General features: G+C 40.4%; 1 protein-coding gene across 1 annotated transcript in view; it reads left to right on the top strand.

The window, feature by feature from the left end:
- The window catches only part of GRIA3 (glutamate ionotropic receptor AMPA type subunit 3), a 141,919-nt gene that overhangs the window by 19,932 nt on the left and 97,141 nt on the right, over positions 1 to 24,846 (top strand). Inside the window, exon 3 of the mRNA XM_042825304.1 lies at positions 13,987 to 14,226. Coding sequence (XP_042681238.1) covers positions 13,987 to 14,226 — 240 coding nt within the window. The remainder of the gene's footprint in view (positions 1 to 13,986; positions 14,227 to 24,846) is intronic.

Genomic DNA, 24,846 nt, shown 5'->3' with positions numbered 1-24,846 from the left:
CTTTTCTTTGTAAAACGGCTTTAGGGTTTAGACTTTGGATTAGACTAGTTGCTCTGAGCTGCTGAACCAAGCAGAGTTCAGCTCTCTGAGAATCACCAGAGTTGTAAAAGACCTCCAAGATCATTCAGTCCAACCATCCACCTACCACCAGTATTTCCCCACTAAACCATGTCCCTCAGTCCCATGTCTGTAGTAACCTGTTGGTTGGTTGGATTTTTAATATGGATTTTTGGGAATTGTTGGGTTTTTTGGTGGCTTTTTTTTTTTTTTTAATGATTTTGATTGTTGCAAAACACATAGGAATTTTCCATTTGTGGAACTCAGCATTTGCTTGGTTTGATTTAGGTTCAGGAGGTCTCAAGACTTTTGAAATACTGGGCTGACAGTTTGCTTAACTACAACCAGTGACAGACGAACCTTGTTTGTCTTTCTGGTGGGATTTTGCAAACTTTTCTTAGTTCTGTAGAAAACTGTAAGCTTGCTATATGTCCAGATAGTAATTTCAGGATGCAGAACCATTCTGCTAACCAGAAAGGAAGTTACAAATATATTATTATAATAAGAAAGATTAGAAACAAATGTGAAATATGTGAATGTTTCACAGTTATGGAAGATTCAGCAGAGAATTTAGCCCCATAGGCAAAGAATGACATAAGAGAGGAACATGAATGCCTGTTTTTCTATTATAGTTGATCTGCAGAGCAGGAGCTAAAAAACAATGTCTGGGCTTTTCTGGGAAGCTTGGAGAAGCTGAGGAATATATCAGTCCTTTTTATTCAGCACTACCAGAGGATTTAAATCTTTCTGTCTTCAGTTTATTAAATTATTATGAGAAAGTTCTTCTGTTATCAAATTCCTTTTTCTCATGCAAAATTTCTATACTATTTTTGTTAGAGGAAAGTATTGTCTTGCTGATAACATTGCCAGTGGGAAGGAGGGCCTGGTCTGGCTCGTGTAAATTATAAATATGCAGACACTATCAGAGTACAGAGAAGTCTTCTGTGCCTCTTAGTGACATTTCTTGGAAAATGAGATCCCTTGTGCCTTCTATTGTAGTCTGGAGAGATACTTCACTCACTCCATTAATCTATCTAAGAAGCCATACTACCTAAGTTCAGCAAAGAAATCAATTCTAAGACCTACAACACTTTTCAGGTCCAAAGTAATCTGTGTATAGGCTGCTTTGAAAGAATTGACGCTGTTGGTGAATCTACTTGAACACAGATTGCAAAAATTCAGTGCCTCCATACAACATACTGGTTTAAGCAAACACAAAGGCACATTCTCACAGTGCTTTCTATTGCCTGCAGATTTGATAAGGAGTATGGAATTACATAAGGTATATGTGTGTGGGGTGGCATAAAGAAGGAGCTCTCTTGTTTTAGGGCCCGAGTTTGTGATGAGTTGATTTTCACTGGGCGACACAAGTGCTTTTCTTGATGACAATTTTAGTAGTTTAAATGAAAGAAAAATATTTATTCTAAATTTAAACTAAAATTGACGTTCATTTGCAAGTTAAAACTGGGTGTCACTATGTATATTATTAGTCTTCAAGATATTGTTAATTAAACCAATACATTTATATTTGGCAGGACATGGATATATTTTCATGGAGTTCATGGTATAGTTCCAGCATCACCATCCGGACAGCCCTGCCAGAACTTTTCTTAACACAAGGAAATTTATGGCCAGCTATCATCCATACTGCTCTAGTTTGCTGTTTGGTGCTGATGTATTTGCTACAGAGTCTGCTGTCTTAGAGGTACACACTGCTACTTCCTGGCTGTTCTCCAAAGCGTGGCACTGATCTGTGTCTGCGCAGTTGCATTTGAGGCACTGGTGAGACTCATCTGAGCAGTGCACCCTGATGGGCCATTTCTAGATGGTGTTGGCTGCAGCTTTGTGAGGGAGAGAGCCACACCACAATGCTCTTTTGAAATTCAGACTTGTTTTCTGCCGTAAGGGTCAGAGGTTTTGTTCCCACATCCAGGAAAGACTTGAAGAACATCATGACTCCCTCGTTTTGGACTTTCCTTGGTTTTCCTCTCCTTCCTGGGGTTACAAAATGTTTTTGTGGAATAACTGGAATTTGTTGGTGTATTAAAATATTTAGGGATTGTTGTGAAAAGCCAGAGGAGTATTTTTAGGCATTTCAGATAAATGCTGCAATTACAGAGGAATTTGGACTAAGGTCACTAATTCGTCTCTGGGAGTGGAGCACCTCTGTGAACCAAGAGGGCCAGGGAATAAGTTGGAAAGTAGACCTGATACACATGGGTTGCTCTGAAAGTAATGCCTCCTATTTATTTTCATGGAAACTACAACACATAGAAAGTATACAATGACACTGTTTGATAGAGCAAATTGTCTGCTACAGAACGTAATCACCACCATCAGATGTGCATTTTTGCCAGCAATGAGCAGAGCCTGCATACCACACTCGTAATAGTAAACTGCAGCAGCAGAGGTGTCCCACTGCTGTGGTCACCACAGCTGAAATGCACCATCCAGCTCTACAATGCTCATATCCATTGTTTGGCCTCCATCGACATTCAGCAAGCGTCCATGGATGTCAGTGGGTCCCATTATTTCCACGTGGAGGAAGTCAGTGACACTCCTTGTCTCCATACATGCTTCCATATCAAAGGCCATTCTGTCAGACTGCCCCTCTGCTTCCATCTGTCACACGGGCACAAAATTGAACGGCGTATTTGTGGGAAGGTTTTTACTGCTATGCCACCAACATCCACCTCTGCTGCGGTGGGCCAACGTCACCGAATAGGAGGCATTGCTTTTGGAGTAGCCCTCATAAATTGAAGAATAGGTTGAAAAAATACTTATTTCAATAGCAACAAAGTTGCTTGAATGTGTATTTTATTTGCATATTTACATATACATATTTTATTTACAAAGAAATATTGTAGAGAAGCAGGCCTGTGTTTGAAGCACAGAATGCGTGATTAATCCAGCCATGTACCAGCTCGGGATGTAAAAACAGAAGTTTGCAGTGATCAAGCTGGTTAACCATACATCTGCAACAGCAAATGCACAGCACATACGTTTTTTTTCAATCAGAAGATTTGCCAGGTTGCTGCTTGCAGTAAAGTGAAAAGGGGAAGAAAAAAAAAAAAAGCCACAACACAATGGAGATGCTTTAGCACATAAAACTGCTCCTTGAGTCACTTTAGGCTTTACAATATACATCAATAATTCAGGCATAGGAACCTCCTGATCAGGAAGATGTGAATGCAAAGCAGCCTTATACCCCACTGATGTTCATCAGATGAAAACAATGTGAGTAGCTTGATAGACTTGATAAATGTCTGAGTATTTCCAGGAGAAAGCTATTTATTGACTATATTTCCCATATAGAGGAGCTGTAATGGAGATAACATAATCCAGAATTAAAATCTGCAGTTCTGCATTCATTTGTATTTGTGGAAACAAATGTGATGAGATCATAGCAGTGTTCTCTGGTCTAGATGGTGGTTGTGAGTAAAAGAACTTCTAACACACGACACTTGAAGTTATGGAAGTCATGTCATTTTCTGTTACCTCTGTGATAAAGCTGGAGATGGAGAGATGGGAGAAAGGGGTAATAAGGGTAATGAGGTGCTGGCATAGGTTGGTGGTGCTCCTTCTCTGGAGACACCCAAGGTCAGGCTGGACACCTGATGGAGCTGTGGTGTCCCTGTTCAGTGCAGGGAGGTGGACTAGCTGGCTTTCAAAGGTCTCTTCCAGCTCAAATGATTCTGTGATTCTACAGAAAGGCTGTCACCATCACACACTCACTGGCCATGACCTCATGCTGCCCCTGATGATGGACCAGGTTGTTCTCTGCTTTTGAGTGTGGTGGGGTTTCATGGAGCCCAGAAAAACAATGGAATTGCACCAGGTTATGGTTTTTCCTCACTGCTGGCTGACAGCAGAGCTGGATTCAGTATTTGCAGCTTCAACAATTTGTCCAAGCCCTCTGAGATTATCAAATCATTTCAGACTCATTCTGTCCCTCCCCCTCTGGAAGGGCAGAGATCAGCTAAGAGTTAATGTGTGGCAGTGTTTTCACAACCAGGCCTTTGCTGTAACGTTTCCATCATTTTTGGCTTCCACATTACTCAGTTGTGCACCAGACAACTCTTTTGTTATGTGCCAATTAACCCAGCATGATAAATAGTGATTATGCATAATTTATACGGAATATTATTCTTGTTGTTTCCTGTAAATAAGGCACTGAGTTAGCTGAGGGAACTGGGCTGTGAATTATTGTCAGATGTGATCATGATGGTCCAGGAGATCGGTAACAAGGACTCTTCAGGCAGCAAGGCAGATAGAAGTGCTACCAAACTAAATGTGGGGTGAGGGAGGTGGTGTCTTTACAGAGGAAGTTGAGATTTAGCTTCTGCAGTCCCATAGTATGCTCTTTCAGTGTGCTGAATGGGCCTCTTGGTGCTCATCCACCTCCCACTGAGGTTCTTGGGATCTTCTCCTGCAGTGGTACTTTGGACTTGGGCTGCTTTCTGAGGAGCATCTTTGGATCATATCATTTCCCTGGCTGCAGAAGCCAAGTTTCATTGCTCTTTCCTCTTGACTGCATTAGCTGATGGCACGTCTCTCAGGTTGGTAATCTGACAACAGCATGGCACAAGGAGTGGTGAGAATTGCTCAGCCCCATGAAGCCTGAATAAACACAGGGAGGAGATATGGAAACGTGACATCTAGCCCACTGAACCAGGAGGCACCCACTGTGACAGTCCTTGCTGGAGTCCTGTTGCAGAGCCTCCAGGAAAGTGTTAGGGTCTGTTGCCTTGGGTAAGCCAGGCTGTATGTTGGCCAGTATGGCACTGGGCATACACAGAGCCAACTGGGAGCTGGAGGCTGCTTGCACAGCTGCTGTACTTGTGATCAAATCCTCTTTCTCCTTGGCAGCCTTATCCCTGGCCTTACCTTGTGGGGAATTTTCCCCACGTCAGTGTTTCCAGGTGTGTTTACCATTTTGCCTCTCCTGTCTCACACTTGGTAATAGATTCCCACAGGCCTATAAATGGCACCACCTCAGCAGACTCAGCTCATCTTTCATCGTGCTGCCAGAATCTTGTTTTGATTTATTGCTTTTCACCACAGTGGCCCAGAATGAAGTCAACTTCTGAAATAAAGGATCTGCTGAACAAGCATACACTTAATAATATGCCCTCATCTTTCTACTTCTTCTGTACCAGGATGTTCCAATGAAATGGCTGAGAAATCTGTTTAGAGTACGGGTGTACTTTAGCTAGCCATCCACTGACCTGCAGATCTGATTGCCTTTAATCTTTTACATTTTGGGATATTCAGCCTAATGTTCTGCGTAACAATCTGAGTCTGAAAAATGCTCCTGATAGGTAATTTTTTTTTTCTTTCATATCCTTCCAGTTTCTTAAAGTATTGATGGGAGGTACAATATATAATGTCTGAATATAATATATATATATAATGAGTATACATATAATGTAATGTCAATAGATAATGTCTGAAAATGACAATGATAGTTACTTGGATATTCCTTGGTCAACAAGATTTTGTGAAATTCACATCAAAAATGCTTTTCTTGTTCCAAAGCAGTGTGCTTGATGTCCTGGGCTTGATGTAACTGTTGTTACTTTGAATAGAACAATAGGAAGGTTTATGATTTTATGTCAAACTGTTCAATGTTACTGTTTACCTGGACATGCATATGGGTAAAAATGCTTTGGCTGCTTCTATGTAAACTGCTGCTACATGTCTTTGTTTTATAACTACATGACTTTTGAAACAACGAAATTTTTTTTATATTTTACCTCTTACCAATGTTTTTAGAAAAATCACTTTGGAGAATAAGGAAAATAGTTATAATCCAAAGTAATGACGCTGGCATAACAGACCAGAGTGAAATAAGAAGCATTTCGAATGGTAAAACAATTGGAAACCAGGTATTTAACTCAAGCATATGTGACACTGGCATTGCATGCACACTGTGTCTGCAGAGACTTAGCGTGAAGCATGAGGTGGAGTCTAGGATGTGAAGGACACAAGTGACTGTTTGGCACACTTTGGGGAGAACAGTGTGTGGATGCATGTGTGATAGACTGATAGACCGAGGGAAGAACTCAGTGAACAGTGAGCCCAGAACTTGTGCCGGAGGCCAGTGCCTGAACTCTCAGCATCCAGGAACAAGGGGTTGTCAGGAGCTGAGCCTTGGCGTTGTGCATCATGCTGTTGTTGGCAAGGCAGGATTCTCCTGAGAAAATGAGCAGAAACATCTCTTCATCAAATGCTGCTTGTATGAAAGTCATACCAGATGAGGTATGGCAGATATCAATTCCTTTCCATTTTTCTCCAGCACTGAGAAGAGAAACCTTGCTGCTCCTCCTCTGAATGCCTTTTTTGGTGTCAAGACCAGCAAAGGTCATAAGCTCATGAGACAAATGCACATGATTTATATCTGGATTTTGCAGTAGTGTTACAAAGCATTTCTAAAAGCCTTTTATCTCAAACAGCATGGTATGTATTTGATGTCTTCCCCCTGAAAACTAAAGGGAAGTTTGCATTGTGAACAGCTTTTGGAGGTGGTGTGTCTGGGACAGAAGTTGGACTGTTAGTGGGAGAACATCATCCATTGCATGGATAGCTTTAAAAATAGAACGCCTGGATGTAGTTTTGCAGTGCCTGATCTGAAAGCTTGACTTCATCTTGTAAAGGAGCAAGGAAGATAATGTAGTATTCTGATTAGCACATACTGAAGTACAGTCCTCAAAAACTTAATACCTTTTTAAAAATCAGCCTTCAAGTACTGGTTGATTTGTATGGCATGTCTGAATCTTCTCTCACGTTTAATCCATGTTAAGCTTTAAACCACCTATTTTGGTTTCCTCAAATTCCAGTAGATTATCCTTCAAACTGAGTCGTGATAATCTATTTAATAGTCTTTTAAAAGAAGTGTTCTCATGGCTCTCTGGATCCTGGGAGTTTTAAAAGATCAGTGTATGGTAGTGATCCTAGTTAAACAAAATGGTTTTGGAATTAGGATTTACTGATAAGGGGCTGACACTCTTCATGGACTCAGACTGGCTGATTCCTGGGTTCCTTACTGGGTTACTAACACATCAGAAACGTGTTGCAAATGTAGGGATTCTGAATATCATGTTTTCTTTAAGAAAACAGAAACATTTATGATAGTTTGGTATGTATGCAAGGCAAAATATTCATTTTGTGCTTGAGTTTCATCAAGTTTATGAAAAGAGGGAGAACTCTCAGACTCTATCATCTTCATCTTAGCTTTGAAAGCAGCTCAGAACTGATCAGTAAGTAGACAGGTATAGCAGCAAGTTACACAGTGTATTCCACATCACTCAGGTCACCTGTATGTATTCTCTGATAAGAAGACTATGGTTAGAGAGCTAAGTACATCTTTCTCAGGACGATATAGGTGGCGTTTAGCCTGATTTTCTGTCTGTCTTACAACGTGGTGCTCAAGGATGCCTTTGTTACTGACATTTTGAGTATGTTAGCTTATTTTTTTAATTACTGAAGCTTTTATTTGTGTATGTGTTGAAATGGCAGTTTGTGGGCGGAGGTGTCTAAGTAATTTTACCTAAGTAAATTTATGCTAATGGACAAAGTCTTTCAGGCATGAATGAACTTGTCTTTTCAGAGTGCTTTCTGAAGCCGGGCCTCTCATCAGCCTTTCTGTCCAAAAGGCTCTGACCTTCTTAAAAGAGCAGTCACTGCAGATCTCAGCTGGCACCCCTTGGCACTGTGGTGTGCCTGTAGCTCAGTGCTGTTAGTGCTCCTACTAGCACTGCCATAGCCTAAGTGGCCTATTTTTATTGTTGCAAGCTGGCATTTTTCATACACTCATAAAATTCATATGAATGTTTCAATCAGTGTGAAGAGGAGATCCAGCAAGCGGCAAATTCACGTACATTGTTAGGGTTTTATTTGACTATAGGAGGATAAACAGAGGCCAAAATGCATAAAATTTAATGAGTGGAGTCATGTAGGTCATAAATAATTGGGAATACTGAAAGAAATCGAGGTTGTGGTAACGCGTTTGTAGAGCACCCCGCACCCAGGAGCTGTGATTGTGATCAAAGTGATCTGGAAAGTAGAAAATAAATGAATACTGTTGTTTAGTAGCGTCTGATGGAGTTGTGATAGGGTGACAGAAGTGATCTAGAGTGGGATCTTCAGAGAATGTTTTTGGGTGTGCTTGGATCTGGTCATTCATTTTGGATTGCTTTTCGTTAATGGGCCTGTAAAATAGGAATTGAATATTTCTTATGCCTGTCATTTGCAAAAGTGCTCTTCTCCTAGTGGAATAAAAACATGTTTTTATCTTATTGGCTCTTCTAAAAAGAAATGCAAAGTGAGGGAAGAGTCTATGTATGAAGAGGGCACTAGATAGAACATAGCAAGTGGAGTAGCATTTTCTGAGAATGAGATAAAACATACTTGAATTGAATCACTGAGAAAACTGTTTGATTCCACGAATGAAGTACCAACAGTAGATCATTATTTTATTTTGTTTTCTGCTGTGAGGTTTCTTTTCATTTGGGGGACATTTTTTATATTTGTAAAGGCATGTTTTTTATCAGCTATGATGCAAAGTGATGTTATGGCCAAGGTCTCAGGAGGATTTGGATCCAATTTCAAGCTGTAACTTCCTTGCTTCACCCCCATCTCCATGAATAATTGCTATTAACTATCTCAGAAATTGTTTTCAGAAATGCTTCTTTTCTTCAGCTGAATTTATGACAGCACAATGAAATCTTTTCTTGACAGAATTCAGCGCCTTACTGTGAAAACTAGTTTTATTAGTAGTAGATAATTTCATTTCATTTAAATGATCATTTTAAATACAGTGAGTTTGTCTTTAAATGACATGCTCAGATCATATTGCCTGGAGCATCCCCAAAGTAGCTCCTTCTGCATTCGTGGGCACTGCTGTGCTCATTTCCTCAGGGCTGCAAGTAGAGAGAGACTGCCTGTTCATTCCATGTATTGAAATGAAAGGGAAAGAAAGAAGTAGAGACATTGTCAGTCTCTCTAAGAGCCAGTATGCTTACTGTATGAAGTGGAGTTAATGATAACCCTTGTATTGTTGCAGCAAGGAAGTCATAGCAGGGAGACTTTAAATAGAAAGTAGCAAGTAGTCTGCAATAGGTTGTGTGTTATTGCATGTGAAAGTAGAGCCCTTAGTCCATTGGCAGAGTTTGACTATGAGAATTGTGCAGAGTCCAAGACAATTGGCAGAGGAAAGTGGAGGGAATAAAATTATTTCACAGCTGAGAGAAATGCAGAACACAAAACTGGGGAACCAAAGTGAGCAACATACAGCAGTATGGGTTGTCACTGTACTCCTATGGAGAGTTTCAGCCCACAGAAGGATATAATTATCAATAAAACAGACTTTACATTACTCTTGTGATATGAGTTTGTTTTTTCAGACCGTCTTACAAGATACTGGTGTGAATAAAGTGGAAATGATTTGTCCATACAGATAGTCATAGAGAGGGAAAAGTATCTCAGGTGCTGTAATCCCAGCCCTGACTGCAGGGCCTGTAGGGTCTGGAGGGCACTGCATGCCATGCTGGGGAGCATCAATGGCGTCATCTGGAGGAATGACACAGTAAGATCCACCCACGTACTTTTTGTTTGGGATTTATTTGTCTTTTCTTTGAACAAGTGTATGGGAGCTGCTGAGTCACGGCCTGAACCTCTGATTGATCACCTGAGGCAAGCCAGAGTCAGCCAGAGGAGCACAGGTGAAGGCAATTCCTAGACCTATTTAAGAGCTGGCTACCAGTGGGGAAGGATCTCTTCTGGAGGTCACCTCTACTGGTGTTTTATGGGTGAGCCCAGGATAGGGGTAAGCCTTCTATTTATTCTCTTTTGTTATCATAGTCTACTTTGCCTAACTCTCTTGTTTGTGATTATAACATCCTACTATTCTTTGATTATACAACAAGCAAAATCCAAGCCTACTTACAAATGTTCCTAGTGAAGTTTCATGGTTTTTTTTTTAGCGTGAGAATTGGACTTAAAAAATAAAATAAAAAGGTCTCAGAGATATCTGACTTTAGCTTCCAGGCAACAGACAGTAGGGATGTCAGAGCCTGTACAATCTTGCTGTGTCAGGAGTGCTCACAGTCACAAAAGGTAGGACAGCTAAATACAGCTAGAAAGCAAAAAAATAAATTATAAAAAAGACACTAAACATCTTATAGCTTGTGTGAAATGGGGCACCTTTGGAGATTCTGACCTGGAGCCTTCATCGGGTCAGAGTGAAAAAAATGGTTGTCTGGTTAATCTTGGCAAGTTTCTGTGAAGGGGCTGATGTGACTGGATCTGCTGGTGGAGCAGCAGAAGTTGGGTTCACCGAGTCGCACTGGTGTCTGGATGGTTCAGCTGCTGTTCAGTTGAGATGCAAAGATTTAATTTATTTGGGTTTGATTAGGTTTGTGTTTTTATTGCTGGTGCTGTGTATGTGCTTTGTTGCCGTTTTTGCTTTTGTTGTTATTTGTTTGTTCATTGTTGCTTTTTACTATTACATTTTTAACAAATGTGCTCACCGCTGTCATCAGTCTTGCTCTGGGCATTTTCTTTCCTTTGCAGAAAGCAATTCAGTCTCATGACCCAGAAGTTTCTTCTCTTCTCTTAGCATGCTTGAGAATTCACAGGCTTCTACCATACATCCCTGCCTTTTTTGAACCTGAAGCATGTGGCTTCTTACTCTCAGCTTACTCTGAGAACAAATTCAGAGTTAAGCCAACCTAAGTAAAGTTGTGTCAGTCCTGCACCTGATGCTAAAGTTACAGCTTATTGTGATCCTCCATTGGATAGGGGCTACTTAAAACCTTCTGTCCCCCTCTTATGGAGCTTGCAGCTCTTTCAGGTGAGGTGGTAAAGCAACTTGGATATGTGCTGTCCTGTGAATGGTTGTACATCCTCAGTATTAGAAGCAATAACTGTAAATAAAAACAAATCTTAAAGACATCTCAGAAAAAAAGAAAGAAAAAAGGCCATTTTGGGGGCAGCAAGATTTCATCAGGATTCATCCAAATCAGTTTTTTAATGCCAGAGTATGAGTTTGACCTTGTGCATTTTTCAAAGGGGGAAAAACAAATATAAATCAATGGTGGTTAATTAAGGAAAATACCAGAATTCTTACTCTAAAATGAGGATTGTTCTGAATGTCAATGGAAGGCAGTTTGCATAATGAGCTGAAAGCTAAGGTTTAGCTACTTTTTTTAGTAATTATTATTTTGCTTTGATTTAGAACAATTTGATGTTAGAATAGTAATGTCATTAAAATGAATGTAATGATGTGTTTGGTTTTTGGATGGCCATGGCTTCATCAGTGTCTTCAGGAGCTTCGTCTGATCGTAGAAGAGATTAGGTCACAGAATAAACAAAAGACCCAGTGCTACAAAACCGTAACAAAATTGTCAGTTCAGAACACAAATGAACATCGAGGACCAAGATAATTGGTCTTTTTATCTCCCCCTTATAAAAACAAAGGTTTATTTGGCTTTTAAATGGGCCAGTAAAATTGAATTGGCACCCTACAGTGCATGCAGAATAGCTAGTCAAGAAGAATAAGCTATAAAGAAAAAAGCAGAGGAGCTTAAGAGATGAAGATATTAAAAGCTGGTCTACTGATAGCCTATTAAAAGTGTTAAATTTTGAAGATCTGCAGTGAACAGAGATATAAGTTGGAAAATAGTTCTGGGCAGGGGGATACTTTTGTTAGAAGTTATTGTTGATAATCCTCCAGAATTCTGTAGGAAAAATAGGTGCAAGTATCCAAAAGGGCTCTTGGCTGCAGTGGGTTGTCTGCTGCCAACAGTAGCTCCATCTTTGCTGTTGGATGGTGCTTGGAGAAGGACTTAATTAGGGTCATAGAATCATAGAATCCTGAAGGTTGGAAAAGACCTGATCCAGGTCTATAAGCATCTAAGGTGTGGGGGGCAGAATGGCAAGGATGGACTCTTTTCAGTGGTGAATGGTGACAATACAAGGGGAAACGGCTGGAAACTGCAGCATAGGAAATTCTGCACCAATGTGCACAAGAACTTCTTTACAGTGAGGTGACGGAGCACTGGAACAGGCTGCCCAGGGAGGTGGTGGAGTCTCCTGCTCTGGAGATGTTCAAGACCTGCCTGGATGCCAACCTGCGTGACCTGGTGTAGGGAACCTGCTTTGGCAGGGGGGTTGGACTCGATGATCTCTGGAGGTCCCTTCCAACCCCTACAATTCTGTGATTCTGACCTGCAAGATCATCCAGTCCAACCATCCACCGATCACCAACAGTTCTCACTAAACCACATCCCTTAACACAGCATCTAAACGTTCCTTGAACAGGCTGTCCGCAGCCTGATTTCAGTCTCTGCTTACTCGCTGCTTGAGAGCGTTTGCTAATGCTAACATAAGCACAAGCTTTCTGAGCCCCTGCTGAGTCTTCATTCAGGTTCCTATAACTCTGAGATTTCTTTGGAGTCATAGTTCAGAACTATTCCTGAGTCTCAGAGCTGATAAGAAAGAACAGGTGAATCTGGGATCGTTTGAAATGCTCTGGGCATTTGGCATCAGGAGACTTTTGGAGGTATGTTTTGTTTGCATTGTGAGAAGGGATATTTCCTGGAATACACGGACTTGCTCTCTTGCTTTCTCCTCAGTAAGAATCTACATAAAAACTGGTAAACTAGGCCATTAATAAATATGTAAGAGAAGCCTGATCCGTGAGATACTGACTCAGTGTATTTGAGGACACCCAGCTCCTGCTTGCCCCACTTCAGTGACTGTTATGATGGAATTAGAGAGTTTATATGCCATTGAAATGATTTGGAGACTGCCAGACTTTGTCTCATAGTCTTTATTTTTCCCTTTTGTTCACCTGTAAGTTACTGCCTTTTATTTGTTACTTCAGCGGATAATTTTTATGGTAGCTTTTCTGCTTTCTATCCTGCTGGTATATAGTTTAATGAATGCCTTTTGAAACCGTGTGTTTAATTCCTCAGTCGTGCCTCTGGGAATTAATTCTTGCTGCATTGTAACTTCTTTTATATCTCTTCTTGGCTGTGGTTGGGAACTTTTGCAAACTTTTCTTTAGGATATCAGTACTCATTCCCTCTCCTGTCTCGTGTGCATCTCTTTTCTGCCTGCGTCAGCTGTTATTTGCTGCTGGTGTCTACTTCTGGTCAAGGCCTGTTAGAGTGCCTTAAACACTTAAATCCCTTAATGGCATTACTATTTTTGCATCTGCACCTCTGGAAGAAAATTGAATTTTCACACCTGAGTACCTATCTAAGGTGTTATCTGTGAGGCTAATGAGCTAATATGGTGGAGAATCCTTTAAGAAATTACTTTAACAGGCTTTGGTGATTCTGAATAGCGTTTATGATAGGAAACGTTTCATGATGATACTTACAGGAATAGCAATGTTGTACTTTTTTTAAGAAGTCATGTGTTCCTAACCAGTAACATATTCTCCTTGCTTTCTAAAAAGTTACATATGCAGAGTTTTGGCAAAAATGGTTAATGGGGCTACTTGAAAATTGTTGTGAAATCCAACTCTTGGCAAGTGGAATTGTTAATGTTGAGTCATCATTTTTCTTGGAAGCGTATTTTTCATTACAAATGGGACTTGCTTATCTCAGTCCAGAAATGTTTTGGTTTAGAAGTGCTTCTGTGCTGTACTGTTCTTCATTTATCTTCCAATCACAATCACAGTCCTTGCTATGCATTTAGCCTATGAGGTTCCTTTGCCATCTCCGATGCAATCTCTCTGTTGGCTACACTGAAATTAGTATATAATATCTCACAAATTCATTTGGTCTACTGCATCATACAAAATAATTTCAGGATTCAGTAAGTGGGCTTACTTCAAATGTACTTCAACATTATTATTTTTTTTTTTTTTTTTGCATTCATTGTATTTCAGTTTTTAATTCCCCTGTTTCTCTTTGTCAGTTTGCTCACAGTTTTCCAGAGGAGTTTATGCCATCTTTGGATTCTATGACCAGATGTCAATGAACACACTGACGTCATTTTGTGGAGCCCTTCACACGTCCTTCATCACACCCAGCTTCCCAACAGATGCAGACGTGCAGTTTGTCATCCAAATGCGGCCAGCATTAAAAGGAGCCATCTTGAGTCTCTTGACCTATTACAAGTGGGAGAAGTTTGTGTACCTCTATGACACAGAACGGGGTAAGCACTGTTGTTTGATTTGACTTCCTTGCTTTATAATTGGCACAAGTATCATAGAATCACCAAGGTTGGAAAAGGCCCACAGGATCACCCAGTCCAACCATACACTGATCACCAATATTTCTCACTGAAATAGTTCTCACTATTACCAGAATCAGTGGTTGCAAATTCCTAGAAAAAAAAAGTTTGTTTCGAAGGAACAAAAATGAGGGGGTAGATGAGAAGAGGGCATCTTCATTGCACTTGTCATTTGTAAAGACGTTGCCTGGAGGATAATGTAAGCATTCAATTTGGAACACCTGGTTTCAACACAGCTTCTAAGTCAACACTCGCCAGGATTTCTGAGTCCTTGCAAAATAAATAAAATCAACAATATGAAGAATACTGTTAAGCAAGACTTTCTGCTCTGCGTGGCATTGTAAATCCCTCATTGCTTTACATAAATGTGTTTCTCCCATTGCTGGATAAAAACAGTCCATGCCAATATACATGCTGGAAACATCTGGGCATCAATAGCAGTCTAAGAATATAATGCATAAAATGCTTTAGGGCTCTGCTAGAGTAAAGATGTTCTAGATGTGTCACACAGATGTTTAGAGATGAAGGTAGATACCTGACAAGAGTGACCAGAGATACACTTTACAAAATGAAGATACGTTAAAGTCAGTGTATCCATGGTTAAACCAACTGCTGGCTAATTACTGCACCCTTGGTAACAAATCCTGTCAAAGGTAGATCTGAACAGCAGAGGCCGTTTTCTGTGAAACTTGCATATTTCTGTGGAGCAACTGTTGCCAGGTTCTCTGAATATACCGAATTAGCTTAGTTACAGGTTTTTATATTTCTTTCATCAGGTAGAAGTGTCACTGCCCTTCCTACCAGTTTTTTTTCCATTAATAACTCCAACACCTTCAGAGGAGTCTGGGTAGAGCCAAAGAATCTCCGATTCCATTCCCAATTCCCGTGACAGAGTTCTGATACCCTGACCTACTACGTACTGGGTAGAGAGCAAGTCTTCAGTGGCTATGGTTTTTACACTGAAGATTAATTATATCACCCAACTAAGGACATACTGTATGCTGAAGGTGGTTTTCAGACTGCTAAGTAGCGGAATGCCAGGAGTTCAGCATTTTTTAGTGATGTGGAGATGCTAAGTATTGCTTAGATCGAGATCAGGTAGAAAAGGTTGGTTAAGGAAAATATGGAAAAGCTAAGAGTGCCATGAGTTTTTAAATCACAGATCTTGCTGGTGAAATTAGCCCCATGAATTTTGCTTAAGCTCTGTTGCTTTCTGCCTGTGTACTTTCCATTCACATCCTGCTAACAATCTTAGAAATACTAATTAAAATCACATTGTGAGCCCATTGTGGCTAGTGTGCATGCTATGCTAGCCAAATGTTCTGTCAGACATTCAGACTGAGGCTACCAGAGTGGGGAGTCTGAGTTAGATGAGAGCATAGCTGGCTCTAGGTTTATAAAATGTAGCTGAGAGTTAGAAGATAAAGGACACCGGTGCCTTTGAGATGGAAGAGTCATCAGTGCGTATACATAGCTTGATGATGTGCTTTGAGTTGTTTCTGATGTGCATCTGCCACATCTTGTCTTTCCTTCCTTTACATACCCTCTCACTGCTGTTGTTTGATAACATATTTGCCTTCTGCTAAAATAGGAGCAAGAGTGAACTGTTAACTGTATTTTGTTACCCTGGGTCTATTCAGGTTATAAAACAAAGCTGGCAGCAGTTCTATCAAAACTACAATTACTGTATTTTTCCAGCATTAGAAAAAATTTAAAAGATTTGTATAGAAGAGAGCACGGCATTAGAAAGTGAGAAGCAGATATTCTATTCCTTCCTTTGGCAAACAGTAATCATGGATGACAGCACCTGAAACTTTTGGCAGTTCCAGTAGCCTGCCTCATGTCTTGTGATAGGCATTTAGGTACAAAAGACATCCCAAGATCTTCCACAGTAATGGTGACTCCATGTTTCAGATAGCAAATAAGACTTATATGTGTTCCTGTCCTGAGATACCACCACAGGTGAAAACACTGGGGCTGTTACAATTCTTAGTAATTCCTGTGTGAGAAACTTCACTGCTCTGGAGCACAAACACGTTAGAGAGAAGGTGTTAAGCTATTCCCTGCCAATTCCTGAAATGAACTACCATTATATACTGCCTTTTAGGAGGATTATCATCTCACTGGTTTGTTCTGAGAATCTGAGAAATTGCAAAACATTAGCCTGCTCTTTCTTATGGTGAATATTAGTTATGGAGTAAATTGTTCTTGCAAGCAAAACACTGCTGTGTATTAAGTATTGCGTTTGCTATTAATAAATACCACTGCATATTACAGATGCTGTACAAAGCCTTGTGGTTTTAATCTGCTCCTTGAACTATTTCAGGGCAAGCTTAGGAGAATGGACAGTCAGCTTCTTTATAAAACTGCTTTCCTTAAGCAATGTTTTTTTTCCTTCTTTGCCATCAAACAACATAATCATATGGTTTCCCCCGTGGTACCAGTAGGCACAACACCACAGCATTTGGCTCCTGCTATGAGGACAAAAGATAAATCTCAAACTGTAGAACAAAGCTAATATCTACAATTACTTAGATAGGTGGTGAAGCTTTTAATCCAGTGAATTAATGTGTGTGCATTGTGTATGTTTATTGTATGTAAGTACTTCATTTTCTGTTGCTATGTGATGACTGCATGTTGCAGGTAGTGCTTTCAAATGCATATTTATGTGCAGGTGCAAAATTGCATTTCTTAAAAACAGGAACTTGGCTGCTAAAGTACACAGGGGAAAAAAAAAATGCCTGAGATTTATGAATTCCAGAAGCAACACTTGTCTCTTATTGCTTGCTTCAGCTGCTGGACTTCTTCTGTGAAGAAGCTGAAATTTAAGAGAAATACCAAATTGTGTGTTTTCCTGTACCAGCAGAATAAAAAATTTTTTTTTGTTTGTTTGTTTTATGCTTTGCATTAGGAAATATCTGTTAGAGGAAGAAAGGACATTAAGCAGTGCTTAGAAGGAGAAGTCCCGTGTTTATTCCATGCTACATGGTTCAGTTCATGTGAAAAGGAGGGGCAGAGTTTTTCTCTGTGTTAGCTGTATCAGAAAGTTGACACTGTTGGTTACTGTGATACGTGTGAAACATCTGATTAATTACATGGTGCTAACTGCCTCAGTGGGCTTCTCTGCAGTAGAACTAAGACTAATTAAGATTATGTCAGGGTGAAGCAAGATGAGGTTACACACAGAAAGCCATTATGAATTTGGAAGATGCTTGTCACAAAAGTCACCTTTTGCATCTCGTACTGGGGATTATATTTCATCAAAAATGTCAAGTTCATTTCCAGTCTTCAGGTCCATCCCTCCTCTTGCTTGGTGCTGCTGCAGTCCACGCATGATTCCACTGAAGGCAGTGGTGTGGAGTAACACCATATGAAGGTGTGGAGAGGCTGGCTTGTGGTTTTCATAGCCTTCTTCCTGTTGTGGTAAAGTGAAGTACTTCTCTTGGTTTAATGATAAAAGTGGTACATTAGATTACAATACTGAAGCTTTTATTTATTTAAATTTCCAAAATGTTTCTTAACTAACGTTTTGGTTTATTTTTGTCTGAGAAACGCTGCTTTGTACAGATTGTTCACTCCCCATCTGTCAGTACAACACAGGCCTCTCGTCCTAAATTATTTTGATTTATCCTGTCTGCTGCACCCAAACCACTGATTCCAGTCATGCAGATCACTTAAAGCAAATCTCACCAAGAGATCTCTGTGACGTGCATCTTCTTTCTCTTATTTAGAATGAACTTCATCCTTGTAGAACTCTAGAAGGACTTTTTGTTTGTATAATGACAGCTCACAGAGTGGGACCTCAGTCCAGACACAGGTGCACATAGACCACCGTATTTTGGCATTGTAACTAAATAGCTGTCCAAGCTTGCAATGCTGTCTTTTTTTTTTTTTTTTTTTTTTTTTTCAGTGGGTATCTAAGGATATTTGAAGTCAAGAAAAAAACCTTTGGTAAATAGGTTTACCATTGGCTATTAAGCATTTTTTGATTGGTTAACATTGGCTGAGTGGAAACTGAGGTACATTAGCAGGTATCTAAAGGCCTGGCTTGCGTGGCTAAGATTTCCAAATATTTGCTTTAGTTTCTAAAAGCAACTACATCTTTAATCATTACTGCCACAGAAATATAAAAAATATGATCTGAGCATAACTGATAGGTAGGTATGCAGAAGGGCAGAGCTCTGGAAAATATAACCTGTCCCATTCACCTCCACTGTGGTACTCTGTTGAATAAACACCAGGTAAATAGCAAAAAAAATAAAAAAGGAAAGAGGGAAAGAAAAGGAAACAGTGCGATTGTAAGCTTCCTGATGATTATGCATAAGGCGTTGAGTTTTCTTCAACTGGGTTCAGTACATGGCAATGAGGTCTGATTCAGTGCTGCTGAAGACAAAGAATAACTCTTCTGTTTCGTTCTGCTTTTACAAAATGAGGTTAGTTATCTATTGCTATCAAAGGACAAGTCGCTGCTGTACTGCTTTCCCTGGGGAATGAGAGATCTGAGCTGATAAAAGAAGAGGTCTGTAGAACCGAGCTCATTATATCTTCCACAAAACTAAAGTGATGGATATGACTGGGGGGGGTGAAATAGTTGCACTGAAAAAACACAGATGTGTAGGACACAACATTTTTGGTGGTAAGACTGGGATAAGACCAATTTTCTGTGGAATCTAGAAAGACACAGCTTTAATAGCTGGCGAGTTCTCAGGGATTTCAGAACATCAGGTGGTGGTACAACATACCTGTGTAGGCTGAGTATCTTCTGAAAACAGCAATGAAAAATGTAAATGACTGACCCCTGCTTTTAATCGCCTTCCATCAACAGTCAGATGCAAAAGAATTCCTCTTAGCACAAAGCTGGCTTCTTAAGTTCTGTATGGTGTTTCTGCATTTCAAGGAGTGTTTATCTCTGTTTGTAGAGATCATTCTTTTGTAAAGGGCAAAAAAAGAAAATGGTGGCAGCAGCCACACCAGCGTTAGCAACACCCAAATTCAGCACCTGCTGAAAAGTCAAATGTCTGAAGAATCAACACTTAATGCTCAACTCATTATTAGCAGCGTTAACATGTTTATTCTTCAGAGCAGCTGAGATCCACTGGCTTTAGGGCTGCTTTGACCCCAGTGCAGGAAGGAGAAAGGACATAAAGGAGATTCACAGACAGTTTTCTTGGAATTAAATGTGGCAATTTTCAATGTAAGGATGATAATTCTTGTTTATAAAATCTTGTTTACCCCTTTAATTCTTCTCAGTTGCATCTGTCAAGTTGATATAGTGCATTTTGTTTGCACTTTCCAAATAAGGAAAGGATTTAAAATCTTCACATTATTTCTCTAAATATCAGTCCATTATTGTCTCTAAATATGGCAAAGAATAGCAGAACATGCAGAGTGTGTTTGGAAGCCTGTAAAACACCAATGGAGTCAAAATGGGCAAGAGTTGCAGTAAACCTTGATTCCGTTGAGCTTTCTGGCTCACACACAGAGTTTAAAGACCCTTTTGGTAGAACATCCATTATCTAGATTTAAAGAACGATATAACTCTATGTAGTTATGTGCAATAAGAAAACGATCTGTTTCTTTCACTATCAGCCTTTAAAGAATGAATGATTTTACCATCTTGTAATGCCTAGAACTTGTATTTATATTGAATGGTAAGTCATAGATACTGCTTAGCAATGTTTGTGTGAAATATAAGTAATTTACCCTGACAAAGAGGCAAATTTTGACATTCTTATTTAGGGCACATTGCTTCGTTGCTTACAGCAATATTATGTATGAACTAAGGCACTGTTCAGGAAACATGCCAGAATCCTAACTGAAATATTCCAGGATTGCTTTGCTGATCGACTTTACTGCATAAATGTGTTAGAGAGCAGTCTGAGCCTGAACAGTTAAATTGAGCTTTTTGATAATCACCCTCCATTTATTTCCTCTGAAACCTGTAAAGCATCATACAGACTCCCTTTCTTTTGGTCTCTGTGGTACAGAGATACAGAAAAAAGCTCTCTTACCGATCCTTCCCCAAACAAACGCTGAGACCCTGTGTGAGAGAATGGATGCTGGTTCTTTTTAGTGGACTGAGCCTTAAGCATTTCTCTCCTGATCTTTCCCATTAGCTGCTATGTGTTTAGCTTAGCCCTGCTAATCACATAAACCCTTTTTCTAGCTTATGAACAAAAGGAGTGAACCAGCTTTGAAAGTCATCCAGCATGAGATGCATCATATTGGCAAGGCAAAGATGCAGCTAGAGACAGAGTTCATCCTGGGATTCTATACTGAAGCTCTGTGCCACTTTGCAAGTTTTACATGTACACAGAGGGTTGGTGTTGAGATGTCCAGGCAAAATGCCTGAGCATCCCTTGAAGCTGCTGGAACATGCACTACTGTCAGCAGTACTTGCCAACAACAAGTAGAATATGTGCATGTGTGCAACAAACGTGTCTTGTTTCATGGAGCTACTGGGAGTGAGGAAGTGTGTCAGCCCATCCATGAAGAATGGGGACAGCAGAACAAGGTAGCACTCATGCAGCAATGTTGTGCTGTCATTCCTCCTCCCATACACACATAGCAGAGTTGGGATAGGGTGTTTATGGTAGCCTCACTCACATGGTGTGAATCCAGTTGTGACGAAGCACATCAGAATCTGACCTCAAATTGTGTGAAATCAGCTTATAAAAATGAGTCAGAACACTGAGTGGTATGGACTGTGAGCTGGGCAAGTCCTGAATGAATATTTTCTGGAATCTCAAAGCAGGGTGTGTATTTCTCAGGTAGCACTAATGAGAGCAACTGGTACTCATAGGAGTATGAGCTGAAGCCTGAATAACTTGCTTGGGAAACAGGAGAACTGACAGCATATCGCCCATGCCGTAGGGATGAAGGTCTCAAGGCTTTGCATTTATAAACTGATTTGTCTAAATGCATGCGTTTAATTACTTAGCTTTTCATGTATATGCATCTCTTAATTTTTGGTATGGCCATAGCACATTTAATTTTTGTGTTAAATGTACTACTAAGTAAAGTAGCAGAAGCTTTTTTTCCCAGTTGAGCTTTTGTGTATCAACAAGACTTAAATGATCAGAATCTCACATTTCCAGATTTCCCGAAACAATGGTAATAGTCAAGATATTTTCCAAGAGCAGGTGGAGCAGGTTAAAGGGTTGAAAAGATACATGAGAGGAGTTGTTGGCCTTTTTGCCGTGAAACAAGGGCAAGGACTTAACAGAAAGCCAAGTCTCAGAGATGAGGAAGGGCTTTGCTTGGAGCCAGAGGAGAGAAGGTAGAACTTGTTTGTCTCTGGGAGGTTGTAGGACATTTTAGGCTAGAAAAGAAGGATGGGAAAAAGAGTACTCACATGCAAAGGATTGTAAATACACTTTTATCAAACTTGTTCATTTAACCCATCTTATCCAAAAGCTCTAGGAGTATAGTAGTACTTGTTTGGATATATTATTTTGTACTGATATTTACAGCAAGGCTGGAAATCTCTGCTGACTTTGATTTATAGGTGCCCAGAGCTTTACCTGGGGGACTTGTGCTGGTTCTGTTCATGGAAGTGATCTGTCTTGCTGACTTAAAGACTGTGTGAACGGGTTGATTCTTTGAGTGGGATGGAAGAAATCAGCATTATTTCTTGGTGAACTCGAGATGAAGTAGTATGCATCAGAAAGAGAGAGATGCATAATATTGCATTAGTATATGAACTTTATTCATATTTCAGTGGAGTTGCCTGCTGTGGTTATCACATGTTTTCCAAATCGGAGAGGAAGCAGCAGGACTCAGGTAGCAGGCCCAGGAGAATCTGTCAGCATGCAGGCATTCTGTAATGAGGATTCTGATGGCAGACACCTCTGTTCTTCTTCAGCATCATAGTAGAGTGCAGAGCGAGTCCAGGAAGGAGAAAGGCAGGTTGTGAGGCTTCTCATGGCAGAAACTTCTTCTTCATGAGGAATCTTTTGCCAGAAAACCTCAACCTCATGATTGTAGGTCCCCTTTTTATCCTTCTGCCATCGTGGCATTCCTGGGCACTTGGGTAAGAGTCATGTGCAGCACCTTCTGAGACGGCCATCTTCCTCGAGATAAGGCCACACAAAAGGCTGCTTCACGGCCATTAAGCTGCGGCTCATCTCTCTCTTGTTGCCCCTGGCCTTGGCCATCTGTGTCCCTCAGACTAAGGATTTCACAACTCTTGCCCAGGACTTGTTTGGACTTATTCATCTCTGTCCCCAGCAAGCTTTGAGACAATGATGTAAAAGAATAATCTCTTACAACTACTGATGTCATCTACCTGGACATGAGCAGGGCCTTTGACGTGGTCCCCCACCAATCCTTATCTCCAAATTGGAGGGATGTGGATTTGATGGGTGGACACCCAATGGATAAGGAATTAGTTGAAAGGCTGCAGACAGAGGGTGGTGATCAATGCTCTGTGTCCAGGTGGAGGCCGGTAATGAGACAGGCTGAGGGAGCTGGGCTTGTTCAGCCTAGATAAAAGAAGGCTGCGGGGTGACCTCATTGCAGCCTGCAATACCTAAAGGGAGCCTACAAACAGGAGGGGAATCAACTATTTGAAAGGCTAGATAACTGCAGGAGAAGGGGAAATGGTTTTAAGTTGAGGGAGGGAAGATTGAGGTTGGATGTCAGGGGGAAGTTCTTTAGTATGAGAGTGGTGAGGTGCTGGAACAGCTGCCCAGAGGTTGTGGGCACCCCATCCATCCCTGGAGGTGTTCAAGGCCAGGTTGGATGGGGCCTTGGGCAGCCTGGTCTGGTACTAAATGTGGAGTTTGGTGGCCCTGCCTGTGGCAGGGGAGTTGGACCTTCAAGATCATTGAGGTCCCTTCCAACCCTGGCCATTCTGTGATTCTGTAATGGGGGCAAGTGGTAAAAACTGCCAAATGCAGAGGAAATTTCTGCAGTGCTTGAGGAATGTGCAACTGAATTGAAGCATCTGAACAAGTTAAATCAACAGTTAAATCAAATCCTCTTTCTTAGATTGGCCTGAGATAGTGAAAATTAGGCTCTCAGCTAAGCAATAGCATGTTCTTTTCTCACTCTCTAAAGAGGGGCTTCATTTCCTTTGATAAGGACTGTATAGCATGCTAGATGAATGGTGCGTAAGAGTTTCACCTTGTTAGAAGCAATTTGTGCTTCTGAAGTTATTCACATTTGATGGTGTCAAGCAAGAATATATGAAGATTAGCCACACCTGTATAGAGCAAACAATGGTTTTGATCCTTGTTTTTCAGATGGAAGATTCAGGCCCTGATTAGGTTAATAGCCTGATCTATGGCTGAGTCTGCACCACATAGAATTTAGGAGATATGCTGAATGACAGTCTGCAAGCCAGTAGCCAGTTTACTGATGAAAAACAGCTTTTTGTATTCTTACACAAGGTTCATCTTCCCTTAAATTTTACTGTGAATTTCCCTTCTCACCTAGGAAAAAAACTTGAGCCTTTGAAGAAACTTGTTACAGATTAATAAGAAATTTTGCATTTAAGGTACTTAATGAAGTGGTGTGTGCCATGGAGTTTGTGTGAAAGACCCATCAGTTACAGCATCAGTATTTTCCTTCACCTATATTTGATCTACACGCTTTCTATATTTGACCCCAGTAGGGTTAGTTTATTCTCCTGTGCTTTACAATTGACTAAGCCAGTTTGACTGTATGCCTTTTGCATCCTGGAAAATATCAGCTGACTCAGGAAGCATAAGGATGACTCAGAGAAAAATGCATTTCTGATAAAACCCACTCATCTGGCAAGTGAAGTGACCTCATATTATATTTGGGTTAATGATTCTTTTAAGGATTTTTCTCTCAAGGAGACAGATTTTTCTCTGGTTTCTCATGAGATATTTGAAATCACACCTTTTTTTCCTTTTTCCTTTTCCTCTTTCCTTTTCCTTGTTTTCTTCTCTTTTTCCTTTTCTTCTTCTGCAAGCATGCATTCCAGAAGCTATGTAAAACAACTACTGTAGTACTGTAGAATGAAGAGTGTCTCCATAAAATGATTAAGTATTAATCTGTGAAGAAAAAATGTGAAAAGTTCCTGCCATTAATTTTATACTCCATAACAAGTGCTTATTCATTTCTTCAGCTCTAGATACAGAGCTCTTGCTGGCCAGCTCTTTTGCTTTCATACATAATGCAGAGAAGAATCCATGGGTGAGAAAGGTGGGCTTAAGTTTTATTCCTCCTGATTCTAAGCTCATCATCTTCATGGCCTGTTGCTTTGCTCTTAAAAATATTTCTGGCTTACCTTGGTTGCTAACAGCTCAACGAAACAGATCACCAGGGTGTGATTTGCAGAGCAGCATTCACTCAGAACTCTTCTTCAATTTAAGTGATTAAGCACAGAGAGCTGTCATCTCTTACAACAGCAAAATATGTCCTTTATTGGTGGTGGTTCTCCTGTTTCTGCCGTGCAGATTAGGTGTGCCATGAAGTCTGGATTTGCACAAGAAGTGCATCTGTGCACTCTCCATGTGAGTGGAATTGAGCCTGAGGAAGACAAGGTGTTTCTGCCAAGGCAGTGGTCATTTA

Source organism: Centrocercus urophasianus, unplaced genomic scaffold (genome assembly GCF_019232065.1).
Source record: "Centrocercus urophasianus isolate 14NV4802_14NV808 unplaced genomic scaffold, USGS_Curo_1.0 seq_24, whole genome shotgun sequence".
Lineage (NCBI taxonomy): Eukaryota > Metazoa > Chordata > Aves > Galliformes > Phasianidae > Centrocercus > Centrocercus urophasianus.
This window is presented reverse-complemented; position numbering and strand designations above follow the sequence as displayed.